The sequence below is a fragment of the Gallus gallus genome, chromosome 2 (assembly GCF_016699485.2).
Source record: "Gallus gallus isolate bGalGal1 chromosome 2, bGalGal1.mat.broiler.GRCg7b, whole genome shotgun sequence".
NCBI lineage: Eukaryota > Metazoa > Chordata > Aves > Galliformes > Phasianidae > Gallus > Gallus gallus.
In genome coordinates this window covers 93,469,107-93,486,578 of record NC_052533.1, presented here as the reverse complement: position 1 = coordinate 93,486,578, position 17,472 = coordinate 93,469,107, and the positions used below count along the sequence as shown (strand labels likewise).

At 36.6% G+C, this 17,472-nt stretch overlaps 1 protein-coding gene across 1 annotated transcript in view; it reads left to right on the top strand.

Annotated features, from left to right (window-relative positions):
• Positions 1–17,472, top strand: part of DOK6 (docking protein 6) — a 256,449-nt gene that overhangs the window by 106,483 nt on the left and 132,494 nt on the right. The window contains exon 3 of the mRNA XM_419111.7: positions 11,507–11,621. Coding sequence (XP_419111.3) covers positions 11,507–11,621 — 115 coding nt within the window. The remainder of the gene's footprint in view (positions 1–11,506; positions 11,622–17,472) is intronic.

Sequence of the window (17,472 nt, the reverse complement as noted above, 5' to 3'; positions counted from 1 at the left end):
TGAAGAGGAGATAAACCTAAGGCTCAGCCACTGGCGTTATATACATCATGGATACAGTCAAGATAATTTATGTGCATAGAATGCCAACTTGCATTCTGCTTGTATATGCTGCTTGTATTTTCTGTTCTTCTGTCTCAGTTTGTCAGGAGATGAACTGCAGTGATACACTTTGTAGGTAGGGTTATATCTAGCTGATTTGCAGTAAGAACTGTGTAGCTATCACTACTGCATTTAGTGGTGTTATATTTTGTAAGTGTGTCTTTGCTTGTAATTTGTTTGAAATATATTCCATATTAATAAACATTTATTTTTAATTGAGCTTATCTAACAGGATAAGTGGGAATTGTTTCAGGTCAGCCTGTAATTTAACTGGAGCAAGAGGAAGATTTAAAGGAGGTTTTGGAAAAGTATGTTTCTGCTTTTCTCTTTGCTCAAATAGCAGTAACATGTTTCTTCTAACTGAACAGCACCTTTGGGCTGAAAATAGAAAAGATCTGGACACAATTAGGTACATTGAGAACATTAAAAATGAAAACTTTGAGAAATGGAAACATGTTCTAACTGTCCAGCATATTTAAATAGCCTCAAAAGGCTATTAACATTCATATGATGATCTAATTCACTTGTATGCTCATTGTGAGATATTATCTTATTAGTCTACTTGGATAATTAAAGTACTTTAACTAAATGCTCCATTTTGTTTTTCAGATATAAGCTCAATGCTACTCTTTGCACACCTAGAACTAGCAGTTCTAGGTTTAATGTTCACGTCTTTCTTGTTTATTGTAGGTGAAATTTGGGAGGATATTCGGGAAACCTGTTTTATTTCAGTTGTGAATCATCTCCCCTTTCTGCTATCTCTTTAACATGGTGTTATGCTTCAGGTGTGAATCTGAGTTCTAAATTAGTCTTTTTATTAAAGAATTAGTTATTTTAAACTTTGTCAACACTCATTTTTAGAGAGGTCTTATTTCTCCCATTTTTTGAGGTATGCTAACACAGGAGTCTGATATTTAGCTTGCATGACAAAATAGGTCAGATATATTTCAAAGGTTATTTAGGATGGCAGAGAAATGGGATTGAGGAGGACTGGGTTTTGTACTGTAATTGATTGTCTATAAAAATACTCTTTGAATTGTGAATGGTTTTTTTTTGGTTGTTTTTTTGTTTTGTTTGTTTGCTTGTTTGTTTTGGGGGGGGCGGGGGTATACATTTAAAAATCCTAATTAAAATAGTTCTTAAGGGAAAAGGTGCACATACATATGACATACACATGAATTAATCAGATTTTTACAATTGCTTTAAAATGAGGCTACAAGCCAAAGCCCAGAATTATCCCAATAAGCAGTTGATTCTGTACAGTTCTTCAATTCTGGCACATATAGCAGCAAAGTTTTAAAGAGCGTAGCTTGACTGGGGGAAAGCGCTTTTTTCTGTGCCTATTAGAAGTGGTTGGTGTGACAACATGTTTATTCTTCCCTTGTAGGTTTAACTTCTTGTCACTGCGAAACAGTGTAGTGTTTGAAGTGGCATAACTAAAACTAATCAAATCAGTTTGAGTTCCATACTTAATTGCTTTAGGTTTCTTTGTGGCAAAGTACAGTTTGCAACTGCTTATGTCATAAGTGGCCAGTTAGAATACAGCATGATGTTGCATACCCAAGTGGTATCTCTTTTGCAAATCAGTGATAGCGACACTTAACAATACTTAGTAATGATGGTGACTTGGAAAAAGTAGAGAGTAAAGATAATTTCAATAAATTATCTTTCCTTTACATTTAAGTTCTGAGAACTTCTATGTTAATTTATTTGATAGCATAAATTTACCTAAGTTAATGTACATTCTCCAGAAATATTGAAAATTTTAAACTTTTTAATTTTTTCAATCTTGATTTTATCTTGACGGCAAGTAGAAATTATTCAGTATGCCTCTGTTATCAGACCTATACATATTTCTCTTCTTCAAACTTTACCTTTCTGCCCTGATATTACTAGTTATCCTGATATATTTTAAATATATGCATTCACTCTGTCCCTATCTTTTCATTTTTGTAATTCTCTTTATCAGCTAAAATTCTTGCAGCTCCTACACGTGTGGTCTCCCTTTAGTGCTTGCAGGAATGAGCGTTTACTTAGTAGCAGCTTCATGAGCCCTTACTGCTCTGAAATAGCAGCTGGAGACCTGCTCCAGAGGCATAATGTGGAGGCTGATATGCCTCTCTTTGGAAAATTCCTGAAGAGCGTTGTTACCATAACAACTCATCTTCTTCCACGGATAAATCTGCATGCAGAGATGAGAAAAAAATATTGTCTTCTCTATGAATTGATACTGCTTTTACGTGATCCATTCATTCACTTTTCTGATCTTAGGATTTCTCTTTTCCCTTCAGTTCCTCTTTTAATTTTGTGCTTTAAGTTTTGATGTTCTTTCATGCAATAGATGTTTCTTTTTCTTCTATCTCTTAGGACCTTTTTTTCCTCAAGTCTTCTTTTCCAGTCTTTTGCATTGTGTTCCTATTCTTGATTGTCATATGCTGCACCTGTTCAGAACAAACTATACCAAAGTCAGGAAAATGCGTTTCATCTTTCATGCTCTGAATGTTTATTGCCATATACGTTTGCCTAAACCCATAGGTTTAGGTCTAAAAAGCCTGGCAGATCGGTTAGCATCCCTTTCTTAGTCTTGTAGGTCTCTATTCCAATCTTCTGCTCTTAGTCGGGCCAGCTCTGAGATCAGATATCAGGGCTTTGTTCTCTTGCTCATGAAATCCTCCAAGATTGGAAGCTGTACAGCCTCTTCAAGCTGCCTGACCCACTGTTGGGCTGTCCTCAAGAGGAAAACATTGCTCCTTACATCCAGCTCAAACACTCTGTGTCTCATTTTATGTGCATTGTTTCTTTCCCACCTGCCATGTGTGCACGATTTTACTGGAGTTGCTGTTCTGTGATCCCAGAGGCTTTTTTATTTTCAGGGAGACAAAACCACATCCAGTTCTGTCTCAGACTGTAGCAGGATTTCTACTCTGTGGCAACTGGGTTTAAGCATGTTAGAGGAGCCACAGCTCCTAACACATCCACAGATGTTTTGTTTGAGGTATACCTCTTCGTATCCCATCCATCTGCAGTGGGCCTTATCTCCTTTGGCAGAATGACAGCAGCATTAAGTGTGACTTCAGGATATTGATGGTTCCTTTCCCTTTTTTCTTCCTATAATTATGGCAGCTAACATAGCACTTGCTTCATATATTTCTTTCTTATTGTTTCTGGTTTGAGATAGTTCTCAACTGCCTGGACGTTGCTCTCCTAGAGGCCCTGCTCTTTCTCATTGTGTTGGCTTTTGCTCTGTTCCGTTACTGCTTGCTTGGCATTACACAACAAATGATGGTATGTGGGTCATTAGTAAGAAATAAAAGGATGAACAATTACATTTTGTTGCGCTCTCTTCTGTTTCTATTTTTGCTAGATAGAAATTAAGTAACAGGGTGTAGTGCACAATGCAAAACAGAAATCCATTTATGTAAATTCAGACCTTTTCTTATGTCCAAGCAATTTTCAGAACTCTGTGCAGAGGAAATATTAAATAGATGGAATCTCAGAATCATTTCCCTCTCCATTTTGTATGGGAGGCATATGTTTGGAAGAATTCGAACAGGATATGTCCCGGAATACAGCAGTTGAGATTTTATGCCTGATTTTTGTGTTTTTCATCTTTTTCAGACCTCCTTTCATATTTACTGTGGAATTGTATTTTTTGGTAGTGATATAGATGTAATATCCTATTTGGAAGTAATATTTCTATAACTGCAGAAGATTTATGCAACATATTCAAATGTACAAATTGAGCACTGGAAACTTAGTATACGTGTAGTCTTCACACATCTATGTAACACAAAAATGGATAGTGCAGGTCCTTGATAAGCCCACTTATAATAGTGTTCTCTTCTCTGTTCAGCTTTTTAACCAAAACAGGTTTTAGTATAATAAATGTCCAGTGCAGGTCAGTGATGAATTCAAGAGAAAGTGGATTGAATTGTTTCTGAAAGCCATCCTTTTTCAGAAGTACTTAATGTGGTTCCAAGGAAAACAATCAGTAAATTGTGAAACTACATTGACAAGAAGGAACAAATCCATTAGTCTGAGTCATTATTTAAATTAAATATATTTTGCAATTTAATAGCCTTTCACATCTAATAAGATAATTAAGGTGACAGAAAACAAACAAACAAAAACCCAACCAAATAATCGTGTTAATAAAATGTGTTTTATAGGCTAGGTATCTTATTTAAGTTACACTGACAGAGACTGTTTAGTCATATTGTCATATGAAATATTTTGATAAAATAGTGGAAATGTGCACTTGTAATTCTTTCCTGTAATTTACTTAGATTACAAATGCACTTTCAAAAGAGGACTGGAATTCACTATAACATAGAACAGACTCTCAAACTGAGGGAAAAAAAAAAAGTGATTTCTTTTTTTCTCAAGTGAAAATAAGTTCTTGATATAGCAGAGCTATTACAGCCAGAGCTCAAAATGTGTGGGAGAGTTCTGAAATATCATATCAAGACAGGTAGGGGCTAAAGCAGTTTTAGAGGGGCCAGAAGTTTTATCTACCATCTATTATCTGGCCTCTTCTGGCTAGCCAGATGTAGCTGGCTAGTTTGATTATTGATCTACTGTACAAAAATTTTCTTTCCCATGTAACAGTTCTAATTATTGGCCCACATCTGCATAGCTTGCTTGGATTTAGGCTATTACTCTTGCCACTGCAGACTGTCTTACAGTAATCATTTCCTTTCATTTGAACTGTTTACTAGTAATCCAATTCATGATTTTACAGAAAGCAGGTAATGCTTGTTTCATCTAAGGAGAAGTGAGATTGGACTTCTGAAATTTATCAGAATGTTTTTTTCACATCTTTCCCAAGATGTTACAGAAATGTATGTAAACTAATATAGACCAGCCCTTTAGTTTTTCATGTAACTCAGTCCCCTGGCATCTGGCCACACTTAGGAAGTCCAACAGGGAGTAAGAAATGACAGTGGACTGGCACTAGTATCAAATTTAGGTTCTCCATGTAGAAAGATGTTCCTCATGTTCCTGTGAACATCTGAGGGTACACACTATTATAAAAAGACATAAAATTAGGAAAATCTTCAAGGAAACTAGTATTTTTGCTTTCTAAGAGAGGCCATAAACTGTTTTCCTATTCTTGTGTTTTTGAGTATACATGAGATCCTATACAAAGCATGTGTGAGTTTTGAGCCCATCTGCAGACAAAAATAAGTAAAAATGATGAGGATGGTAGGATGTGCATCTTGAAGCAATATTTGAATGATTCTGAAGTGCTCTAGATGTATGAGCAGTGGGAGCAGAAAATTAACTATAGCCTCGTTTTCGTTCTTGTTCAACCCTCAGTGTTCTTCTGTGAAGAAGTTTGGCACCTTGGTGAACAATATCTGAGCCTCGCCAAAGTATTTTCTATTCTGATCAAGTACATTTCTCTTCCTGAGGCCATACTGGTGATTAGCTGTGTTGATGTGGAAACTTAGAGGTTATTTAAGTTTGAGACTGTGAGAGAAAGCAAGTTAGAGAAGGTAAGACAAATGAGTAGCCTTGAGACCCTGTTACAAGGGTAACCTAGCCTAATATTGCGCTAAAGGAATGAGATACTGTTTATACCTATCCCAGAATATTCCTTACCTTCTAGCTCTTCAGTGTCCTTCCACTAAGTCTTAAGCAGAAGTAAAAGGGATGGTCTCTTCAGTAACTCTGTCAAAAAGCAACCCAGAATGAAAAAAAGCTTGTATATGTGAAGAAAAATGAAGAACAAAATAAGCTTGGCAAAGAAAGTTGTGTTACATGTAAGTTAAGTAACTGTTAACTGTATTATTTTCTTCAACAAATGTTCACTGTCTTCTTAGAAAAAAAAATAAAATTATTTTGGAGTTTGATACAGGAAAACATCCAGAAACCTGAGGAAATGTACATGTGAGATACTGAGTGATGGGCATATGAGTCAGGAATTACTGATGAGGAGTAGAGCTAAGAAGAAGGCCTGGTGCTAAGAGTCCCTTACATGTACCACTCTGAGCACCATATGGAATACTTAACAAAATGAAAGTGCCAATGTCTAGTGAAGGAAAAAAGCTCTAAGTTAACATAATAAATTATTAAAAAAAAATTGTAAGCTGTGTAATCATAGCTTAATGCAATAGGTCTTAATGGAAGACATCACAAAAGATAAAAGTAGACAAGAAAACCATGTCCAAAATTACTCATTGAACAGATAATATTAGGGATTATATTTGTTGTTTTCTTTCATTCTAATTTTTTTGCTAGAGGGATATAACCGTACCCATAACTATAAATAGGGGAGACATAATGGGGTGGGAAATAGAAAAACTGATTTTCAATGTTTTTTGTTGTTTTCTCTAATCACATTTAAATAATTTAAAAAAGAAAAAAAAAAGTAGGCGAGCTTTAATACCACCATTTGAATATTTCCATCTATTTTGTAGAAAGTCTGAGTAAGAATTTTAAGCATATTAAATTATTTCTTTATTTTTTTTTTTCATTTTACTGATTTTACTATAGACCAGTGGTCTATATAATTACAGAATAGTAACTTTTACTGTAAAGAGCACTGTTTTAGTGTGTTAGACAGAATTTTTTGAACAAGGTTTTACAGTAGCAGTGTGAGCAAATTTTGGTATAAAATATCTTGCTTAGTAAATGTCAATTTACATAATGCATGCTCATAAAGAAATATATTTTTCATTTTGATAGATTTTGAGTTTGATTCGTCTTCTAAAACTTCTTAAAGTTTTGAAAGAGACAATTTATTTCAAAAGAAGCTAAGACTATTTTATTTCTTTTCAATGATATTTGGATACAAATATAAAATGATGCATTTTCCCTTTACGAAGTGTTTAAAATATATATAAAAATTTAGAACTCCTAAAATCACTAAGATAAAGTAGTCTGGTTACCAAAACAAAGTTTGTTTTTCATTCATACAAAATAACACAACTTTTAAGGTGTTTATCTTTTAATTGCAAACATTCAGTGGTTAGGAAAATGACTCATGCTTCTTTAGCATTAAACCCAGAATTCAGAATTTGTTTAGCTTCAGTTCTCTCTAGAAGGTGGGAGAAACACTTTCATAGCATTATTGCTCATCTCGGTCTGATTGTGAGAGGAAGCATATAATTTCAAAAGATGAATATAGAAACAAAGATTCATATCTCCACTTGATATTAAAAGTTACATGTTCAATAGAAATAATAGGGGTCACATATCTTAGCATGACCTCCCTTTTTGTTGTCTCAGCAATACGAGCTGGTATTATAAACTGTCTTTTTTTTTTTCTTTCTTTCTTTTTCTGATCAACTTATTGATGGGTCCAATAGATATAACTAGAGCAAATACTTATATACTGTTTGATATATGTCAACCAATGATGTGCCCGTGCCACAGAGAAGGCTAACAATATCCTTGGATGCATTAGGCAAAGTATCACCAACAGGTCAAGAGGGGTGATCCTCCCCCTCAACTCAGAACTGGTGAAGTCACACCTGGAACACTGTGTCCAGTTTTGGGTTTCCCAGCATGTGAAAAACTTGGGGCTTCTGGATAGAGTCAAGTGAAGGGTAACAAAGATGATGAAGGAACTGGAGTGCTGCTCATATGAGGAGAGATTGAGTGAGCTGGGATTGTTCAGTCTGGAGAAGACTGAAGGGGGGGATCTAAGCAATGTCTATAAATGCCTGAAGGAAGCGTTCAGAGGATGGAATCAAGTTCTTTTCTGTGCTGCCCAGTGACAGGACAAGAGATAATGAGCAGAAACTGAAACAGAAGGGGTTCTCTCTGACCATTAGGAAACACTTCATACTCTGAGGTATCATGGTTTTATGATTTTTGGTTATCAGTATTCCACATCATAACATCATGTAGTGCACTGGGAGTTAAAGAGTTAATGTTCCAGTTCTGGATAGCTGTCCCAGAAGAAAAGAAGAACTACACACCCCAGAGGACTGTTTGTTGTTCTGTTCCCATTTCAGCTCAAATCAAAAGATAAAAGCCATTCATAGATCACCTGACCCTCCCTTCCTTTCTATCCTCTGGCTTGCCCCTGTTGCAGGTGCCGTCTCATCACAGCATTAGAGTAAGGCCTTCGGCTTTCGGACACTCTCATTCAATTTGATTTACTAGCTTCAATTCTAATTATACAGTATTATATTGTATTATAGTGCAGTATCTTGCATTCTAATATCTTATTTAGTAAATTACTTTCTTTCTCCTCAGATTGTTGCCACTGTTTTTTGTTTGTTTGTTTGTTTGTTTTAGGCCCATTTCTATCCTTTTCCCCTTTTTCCATTTTTCCCTATCCCAGGAAATCCTAGTTGCAGAACCGGGATGAATCAGCCCGTAAATTGTTGACATGAGATAACCAAGCACTGGGAAATGTGGATTTTCTCTTCTTGGATATATTCCAAAGCCGTCTATGTGTGGTCCTGAGCAACTGGCTCTGGATGTCCCTAATTGTGCAGGTGGACCATGTGACCTCAAGAAATCCCTTCCAACCTTGACTGTACTGTGATTCTGTGATATTCATTGCTTTTTCACATTTGGTGATGGGACTATGTCATAAAGTTCAATTCCTTCCAGCAAATAAGAGACAATTCTATTATTTGTTCACTTCACACTGATGGTATTTCCAAGTGTGTGAATGTTCTTGCAAAGAAAATGTTTTATTGATTTATTAAATAGACTTTACGTATGGATCACAAAGAGAACCCATAAAGTCATCTTTATGTTTTGCTGGTTTGCCTCTTCAGTTGACTACAATCACCATTTTTTGAACAAAAATTACTATGAAAATTATGTAACTTTGGTACCAGGAATGTAAGGTTTTAAAATCTATTATTAAACTTACCAATACTGCACGATTTTTCAGTAATAGAATAATAGAATGTCTTGGATTGGAAGGGATCTCTAAGATCATACAGTTCCAATGCCCCTGCTATAGGCAGGGACGTGCCCCTCTGGACCAGGTTTCTCGAAGTACTATCCAGCCTGGCTTTGAATGCTTCTAAGAAGAAGTCATTCAAAATCTTTTAACACTTCAGTTATAAAGAAAATAATAGGTCTCTACTGTCTCAGAGAGATTGAAAGAAGACTTACTATGTCCTGTTGTCAGGATTAATAACACTTACATTTCCTTTCCTGCAATTCCAGAAAATAACATTTCCCCTTTTTAGCATAACAAGATTTATGAATTTTCTGCAGTATTGTGCACAGTCATGCACTTTCTTGTGTGACTAGTGATAGGACTAGAGGGAGTGGCTTCAAGCTGCGCCAGGGAAGGTTCAGGCTGGACATTAGGAAATACTACTTCTCTGAAAGGGTGGTCAGGCACTGGAATGGGCTGCCCAGAGAGGTGGTGGAGTCACCGAGCCTGGAGGTGTTCAAGGAACATTTGGATGTTGTGTTGAGGGACATGGTTTAGTGAGAACCATTGGTGATGGGCGAGTGGTTGGACTGGATGATCCTGTGGGTCTTTTCCAACCTTAGCGATTCTATGATTCTCTGAATGGAACAGTGATATTTGCATTAGTCTGATCCTCTCCTGTCCCCTAAGCAAAAAATAGAGAAATAAATGGATTTTTACAAAGCCTAGAAAATGCATGGCTGAAATTAAAATTGTACAGGATTAAGAACCCACTGGCAACTCAAGTGCTTCACTTTGGGCTTATATATATATATATATATAAAATATATATAATTATAATGTGCATATCTAAATTATAATATCATATATATTATACATTTTATATACTAGACATATTATAATTATATAATATAATATAATGTTTGCATATATATATATGTATGTATGTATATAAAACCCAAAGATCACCCTGGACAAACTACAGGTCTGAAAATCTTACCTTAGAATATGGGAAGAACCATGGAGGCAGTTCTTTTAAAACACATTTCTGACCATGTAAAAGAGAAGACAGTATTGGGATAGGGCATGAGATTACCAAGGGCACATGATACTTGACCTATCTGATAGTCATCTATGATGAAATCACCAGATTTGGGAATGAGGAGAGAGCAGTGTTTGTCATTGAGCACCTCAAATTTAGCAAAATTTTTGACATTGTCCCTCTCCATGTTCTTGTATCCAAATTGAGACATTATAATCTGGCTGGGTGGCTGGATGTCTATATTGCAAAAAGTTGGTCAAGTTATCAGACTCAGAATGTCATAGCTAATGGTTTGTTCTCCACCAGGAAGTCAATAATAAGTTTAAGAGTGCTACTATCTTCAAGGTATGTTCTGGGAATTCTCTTGTCATGAAGAAACTGTAAGAGGTAACAGAGGATGCACTCATTTAACACTTGTGCAGATGATACCGAGTTGTGTTGACATGCCCAAAGTCAGAGACCTGAGTGGTCTGCAGGAATAGGCTGACAGGGACCTTGTGACTGAGCCAAGTGCTGTCTGTGGAATGGAGGAGCCCCTGTAATAACAGGATGGGGATGGACAAACTTCGAGCAGCCCTGAAGGAAGAGCGGGGTGTGGTGAGCTGAGCCTCAAATAGCAAAGGTGACCAGCAGTTCGCTGGGCTGTATGAACAGGAGCAACACTGCCAGTACCTACTTTCAGTCTATTTTTTTTTCCTATTCATAGATGTCCAAACTCATATTGACATTTTAAAGAAGTTAATTCTGCCTGAGGCGTAAGTCCTGCCTGGATGGGAAACTTAACTATAAACAGATAAAATTTGCCCAGAGGTAGAAGTAATGAAGAACATTTTATAACATGTGTTAAGCATCTTAATATAGGCTGTGCTACCAACTCTGTAATAAAATAATATTATTTTATGTTTGTTAATTGTAGTCATGTACATGCATCAAAGCAAGATGGAAATGGATTGTTTATTCTGTAATTTTTTTTTTAATTGATAAGCTTTTCTATTATTTGAAAAATGAAATTGTGAGCTCTTATGAGGATTATGATTACACTTTAAAGACAGACAAAGGTCTTGCCACATAAATATAGTGATACTGATTGGCACAATCATTGATTTGCTCCCCTTAACTAATAAGACACTGCTGTTTCTACATTAGATATATATTTAATGTAGATTCTTAAACAGAACAAAGTTGTATGAATATAGAAATAAATAATAATAATAATAATAAACGCTACAGAGGAATCAACAGAGTTCCAGTACCTCTGAAAATGCAGTTATTAGAAGCAGAACTTCATTAGAGAAGTAGGCTATTCACCTTTTTATTTATTAAATTTTATGGAATTATTTGTAACTTTAGATTTTACCCAATTTACGTGTTTTTGTCAGTGACAAACCTACAAATTTAGCTAGCCCTTGGTAGAAAAAAAATAGATTGTAGTAAAAATAGAGTTCTTATGGGTAGCATTTTTACTTGTATTATTTATTCACTGGCCTAAAGTTATTTTTCTTCATTTTAAGGTAACCGAGCTGCACAATATCAAAAACATAACTAGATTGCCTCGAGAGACAAAGAAACATGCAGTGGCGATTATCTTTCATGATGAGACGTCAAAGACATTTGCGTGTGAGTCAGGTAAGCAACTGGTAGTGCATCTCTAGCTTGAAGTAATCAAGTTGCACATCAAAGTCTTACTCAGATGAATTAAAACACAGATAAAAATCTTAAGTTTAAAGGAATTTGGTGTAAACAAGAACTTTGGGGTTTAGATTTTAAGGTGTGTTTTTAAGTTTTTTTTTTCTTCTTTTGTAATATGCTTTGAGAGAGGTTTGTGGTGCTTTAGAGCTCTTTCCTCCATTATTCATCTGTGCCTGAAGCAAGATGGTTTAAAGGCTGGAGCTTTGCAGTTAAACTTGTAAAAATGAGTAAGTAATACTTATGGGATATTGTTGACTTAAGTCAACATGTGAAACATACACATTGTTCCACCAGGTTTTACCATAGGCACTTACTACCTAATAAGTATAATGCCACTGCAGAGAAGAGGTAATTAATAGCTAAAACCCCAGGATATTGTAAGGCTGGATGTCAAGCAGTCTGCAGTTTAAACAGCTATGTGATATAATGAATGAGTGAATCATGGTATTTAATGACAGGTCATTTCTATGACTTTTACGTGACACTGAGCACTGCGCTATTAAAGTGCAGTGTTTTCTAGTTTGGAAATGCATTTGTATGTAACTGTCTTATGGTGTATTTCACTTGAAAAATTAGTTTAAAGAATGAGTAAAAATTGTTACTGATAAAGTGGCTGTTATGCACTTTGATTTTAGCAACCTCTGACAGCCTCCAATAACCTCCTTTGTAGCTCCACCCAAAAACAGTGGAACATGTAGTGGTAAAGAAGATAGAACAAAGACTGAAAACAGACAGAAAACAGGCATAGCAAAAGCTGTGCAGAGCCAGTCTGGTACCTATTATGTAGTGGGTCCCTCAGAGATCAGTGCTGGCATCAGTACTATTTAACATCTCCATTCTTTACTGTGTAGGTGACAGAGCCCTGGAACAGGTTGCCCAGAGAGGTTGTGTAGTCTCCTTGGATGGGGCCCTGGACAGCCTGGTCTAGTAGTAGATGTGGAGTTTGGTGGCCCTGCATGTGGCAGGGAGCTTGGAGCTTGATGATCCTTGAGGTCCCTCCCAACCCATAAAATTCTATGATTCTGTGTCTGGATGCCTGCCTGCGCACACTAGATCTCAATGATCTCTTGAAGCCCCTTCCAATCCCTGCAATTCTATGATTGACAGTTTGCATGGTGGGATGAAGGGCATTCTCAGCAAATTTGCAGATGACACCAAATTGGGGTGACCCAAATTGGGAAGTCAGGGCTATTGTTACAGGGACCTGGACTGGCCAGAGAAATGAGCTGCAGAAATCTTGTGGAGTTCAAGAACAAATGAGTGGTCTTGCCTGTGGGATGGAATAATCTCAGGCAACTCTGCAGGCTGGGAGCCAAGTGTCTGAAAGACAGCAAGCTGAACATGTCCTGGACTGTATTTTTAGTGAGTTAACAGCAGGTCCAGGTGTTCTTTCTCCTCTATTCTGTAAGACAATGTCTGTAAGACAACTTTGTCCAGTTTTGGCTCCCAGTGCAGTAAGAGTTTTGAGGTGCAGGAACAAAGAGACTGGAGGGCTGCCTAAGGTCTAGAGCACATTATGTATGAGGAGGGACTAAGAGGGCTGGGCCTGTTCAGCCTGGAAAAAGAAACAGATTCAGAGGATCATGTTGCTGCCTACAACTACCTGATCTGAGAATACAGATTGAGCTGTAAAAGTACTGGCTATTTTGCATTTTCTGACAAAGCTTAACTGTGGATAATTCATCTCTGAAAGTGTTTAAGGTAGGGCTGGATGAGTCTCTAAGCAGCCTGATGTAGTTAGATATCCATGCCCGTGGCGGAGTAGGTAGACAAGATAATCTGTAAACGTCCCTTCCAACCTTCCAATTCTATGATTTTATGGTATGATGGAGTTTAAGCCAGTGTGCCGCTCTCTGTGCCTTCAGTCTGTCTCAACAGTCCGAACTTCTTCACCTTCATTGCATGAGATAGATACACTGCATTGTTTCATTAAAATCTGACTCTGTAGAATTCCAAATCTGTGTTTTCGCACAGCAAGCTATTATTGTTTTTAATGCTGCTGAAGTATATCAAGCACTTTGTTTTACTTTATGAAACTATTTCAAGTTTGGGGAATAGTTAAGGAGCTGCTTGATATTTTAAAAAAGTTTTCTTCTCAGATGTCTAAGGAAATATTTAATGGTAGCGGTTCCTATGGAACAAAGCTTAAACTTTTAACATTCTCATGGTGTATATAAACATTAGGGTTTGTTTTGTCAAATCAGACCAAATCTTCAGTTAAAACCAAAATCCTTTTGTCCACTAATATCTCTTTTTTTTTCCCATGGCTTCAGTGGAAATGACATGTTCAAGTGGTTTTGCTTCAGTTAAAAATCTTGTTCTAAAATCATAGGTGTTTGACCTTCTTGAATTACTTAGGAGCTTGAAGTTTCGTGTTTTTCCACTTTGGAGTCTCTAGATATACAGAAACAGATGGCTTCAGAGGGAAATGGAAGGACAGTAGCACTGATCCCATTGCAGAAGGTCTACCGAGCATAGGGTCAGTAATTTCTTGGGAAGGAGGAAGAAGTGGTGCTCAAAGCTAAGTCAGATTTGTGTAGGGACTGAACAATATGAGATAGGGTTTTTATCAGATTTGTACCTGGGGCTGTTATAAAATAACACATATCATTTTGGTTTTGATAGTATAATTTGGTGTCTTTCCATATATAGTCTAGAATCCTACAAAGTGTGTAGGATGAAAATCAGTATGCTTTTTCTGTTACGTAGCTTTCTTAATCATGATATTGAGCACAGTAAAATGATATTCTGATCTAAAATTGGTCTCTAAAGATAGAGAATGCTTTGAAAAACAGAAAGCCTGAGAGCTGTGATATCAGCCTACTGGGTGTGCACCATGGGACCCTATGTTTTTTTCCTAAGTTCTTGTGGCTTCTGGGCCTTCAACATGCTTATTGCCTTTAAAGCAGCTTTTGGCAAGCCTGAGCTCTGGGTGTGCTGTAGCCCTCATATTTCCATTAGAATTTCAATAAAATGTCATTCCAAAGAGCACTTCGCTTTCTCTAGTCTTCATTTGGTAATGAAGATATTCTGTAGAAAAACAGAAATGTTCCATATGTTTTTGTTATCATCTAACTCTTCCCATCACTACCACCAATACTCCCAGCTCTACAACAGAATCTATTTGATTCTGAGGCTCTACTGAAAGTTTTGAAGAGCAGACCAATCTCAAACATTACAGTTCCCCGATTGAAAGCACAGGATAGCAAGCCTTTAAGAGTCATCTCTCTTCAGGGAGAGAAGGAACCTGCTTACTGTTGCTTTATTTCTTTCTGACTGGCAGTGTAGCAGAGAGTTATGACTTTGATGATTAGCAAAAAATATTTTAAAATTATCTCAATTAAATTTGTTTCAGTGGAAGTAAAATAATGAGAAGTCATGGCTGGTTAACGAATGTGAAAAGTAGTCTATAACTCATTCAACTATAAACAGTGGGAATCCTTCAGAGCATGCAAAACTGCTGCCACCTTAGTGAGGAACATACTGATATTTCATTTTCAGTCTTCTTGAAAGTCATGTGAAAGTTATTGTCATTAAGGGAGCTTTAGCTACCTTGTTATCAAAATCATGAAATTCTGAGTTGCTTTAGAAAGATGAAAATACTGTACTCTCAGGTTACTAACATTTTGATGAGATAAAATTTAGTGTTGCCAAATATATAAGCAGCTTAAGAGTGGAAGGGTAGAATACTGTGAATAGAATTGAAGCAGTTTTGAGGAATCTAGCCTGTTTACTCCAGCATAACAAAAGCTGAAAATATATTACTGTTGTCTTTTAAATACATCAGGGAAAAAAAAAGTAATTAAAAAAAAAAGTGACCTTGTCACAAGAACAAATACAGAGTATACATAGGTCACTCTGAAAGTAATACCTCCTATTTTTTTTTTTTCATGGAAACTACAATAGATACAAAGAACACATTAATGTTATTTAATAGAGCAAATTCTCAGCTATAAACACTGCTTTTCAACATAGTCACCACCATTAGCTATTCATTTTCACTAGTGGTGAATGAAAGCCTGCCTGCCATTCTCCTAAATATCTGCATCAACGGAAGTGACCCATTGTCACTGTCACCACTGCTGAAACACACTGCCCACCACCTCAGTGTGTTCACATCCACAGTTTGGTCTCCATGAATGTTCAGCAAGCATTGATGAATGTCAGTGGATGGCATTTTTTTCTGCATGGAAAAATTCATTGGCACACCTCTGCTTCATGCACACTTCCATGTCAGACACTTTTGTCAGACTGCCCCTCTGCTACCATTGGTTGCATGGCAACAAACTGTAATGGAATACTGATGAGAAGGTTCAGCCTTTACTGCCATACCTCTGGCATCGGCAGCCAACATAACAAAATAGAAGGCATTACTTTCGGAGTAGCCCTTATAAAATTAGACAACCAAATATCCATAGCAACATAGACTGAAGATGTGATGACCTCTTAGCACTTAAGGACATTCTTAGAATGTTTAATGTGTGGTTTTTTTCATTCATCCCTCTTGCATCATTTATCCCATGCTTAAATAAATCGGACATGTGAATAGGAGTACTTCCAGTATACCCTGATGCACTGCTGTCAGGTAGAAAACTGCCTTCATCCTTTCATGCCTGCCGTGCTTCCTGCTATTTTTACCCAGTGCTGAGCTTCTGAGAGTATAATGTCAAACAAAGTAGAGCCATTCTAGCTACTATGTCTGAGATGCTGTCTTTTCCTAATACTTTTTTTTCAAAAAAATGTTGTGATTTTTTATTGTTGTTGTTGTTTTTTTCAGGTAAGAATGCTGTTAGTCTTTTGTATAGATATAGCTGTACTCAGACAACTAGCTGTTGAGAAGCACTTTTCAAGTGCTGATGTCTGTAATGTGGCAGTCACCCAAGTATCTGCAGTGAGACAGGCATTCTGAAATGCCCTGTAAACCCTCTCTCAAGCTGTAGATATGATGCAGTGTGCAGTGTTGGCTGTGCATGGCCACCAAGAAAATGAAACTGAAGGACATGAATGCTGATTAAAGCTAGAAGCTTGTGGTACTACTGTGGAAGTTGCTAACATAGAGGCTGAATAAAGTCTAGTTTATGATGAAAGATGTTTCTGGGTTGTACGATGTCAGTTATGAGCCACATGGGAGCATGATTTTTCCTTCAGTGTTATTCGCAAAATATTAAGAGTTGTTCATTTAGGCTTAGTGAAGCACAGGCTCATGTACAATTTGTTTCAGATTCCCAACTACAGACAAAAATTGATGAACTTGTGAACTTCCTGATAGAAAAAAAATACTTACATGCAGTTTTGGTTAAGTGGTTGCTTGCTCATTTTTTTTTCTTTTATTTTTTAATTTTTTTCTTTTTCTTTTTCTCCCAATAATATGCATTCAGAGACGAAAAAAAAATAGGGCTTAAATGTGATATCAGTGATTTCTTTGAGTAGAGAGTGAGATCTGATACAAGCAACAGAAAGTGGCAAAACCATAGCCACAGAGTAATCTTAGAACTCAAACTGAGGAGCAAATGCAGACAGGTCCCCTAGATACAGTCTGGTTTCTCTTCAGTACAATGCCACCATATTCTACAAGGTAGTTGAACTGAAGAGGTTCTCAGGAATATGTGAACTTCAGTTTGAAGAGTCATTACAGCCAACTACTTCATTATTTTTAGGAGGCTATACCTCATTCTCTTAAAATTTCCATATATATATAAATCCCCTGAAAATCTGGGGGGAAAATAGAATTGTGATATTGAAAAACATCAGTGTTGCCTATTTGAAACTTCTGTGACATTTTGACATA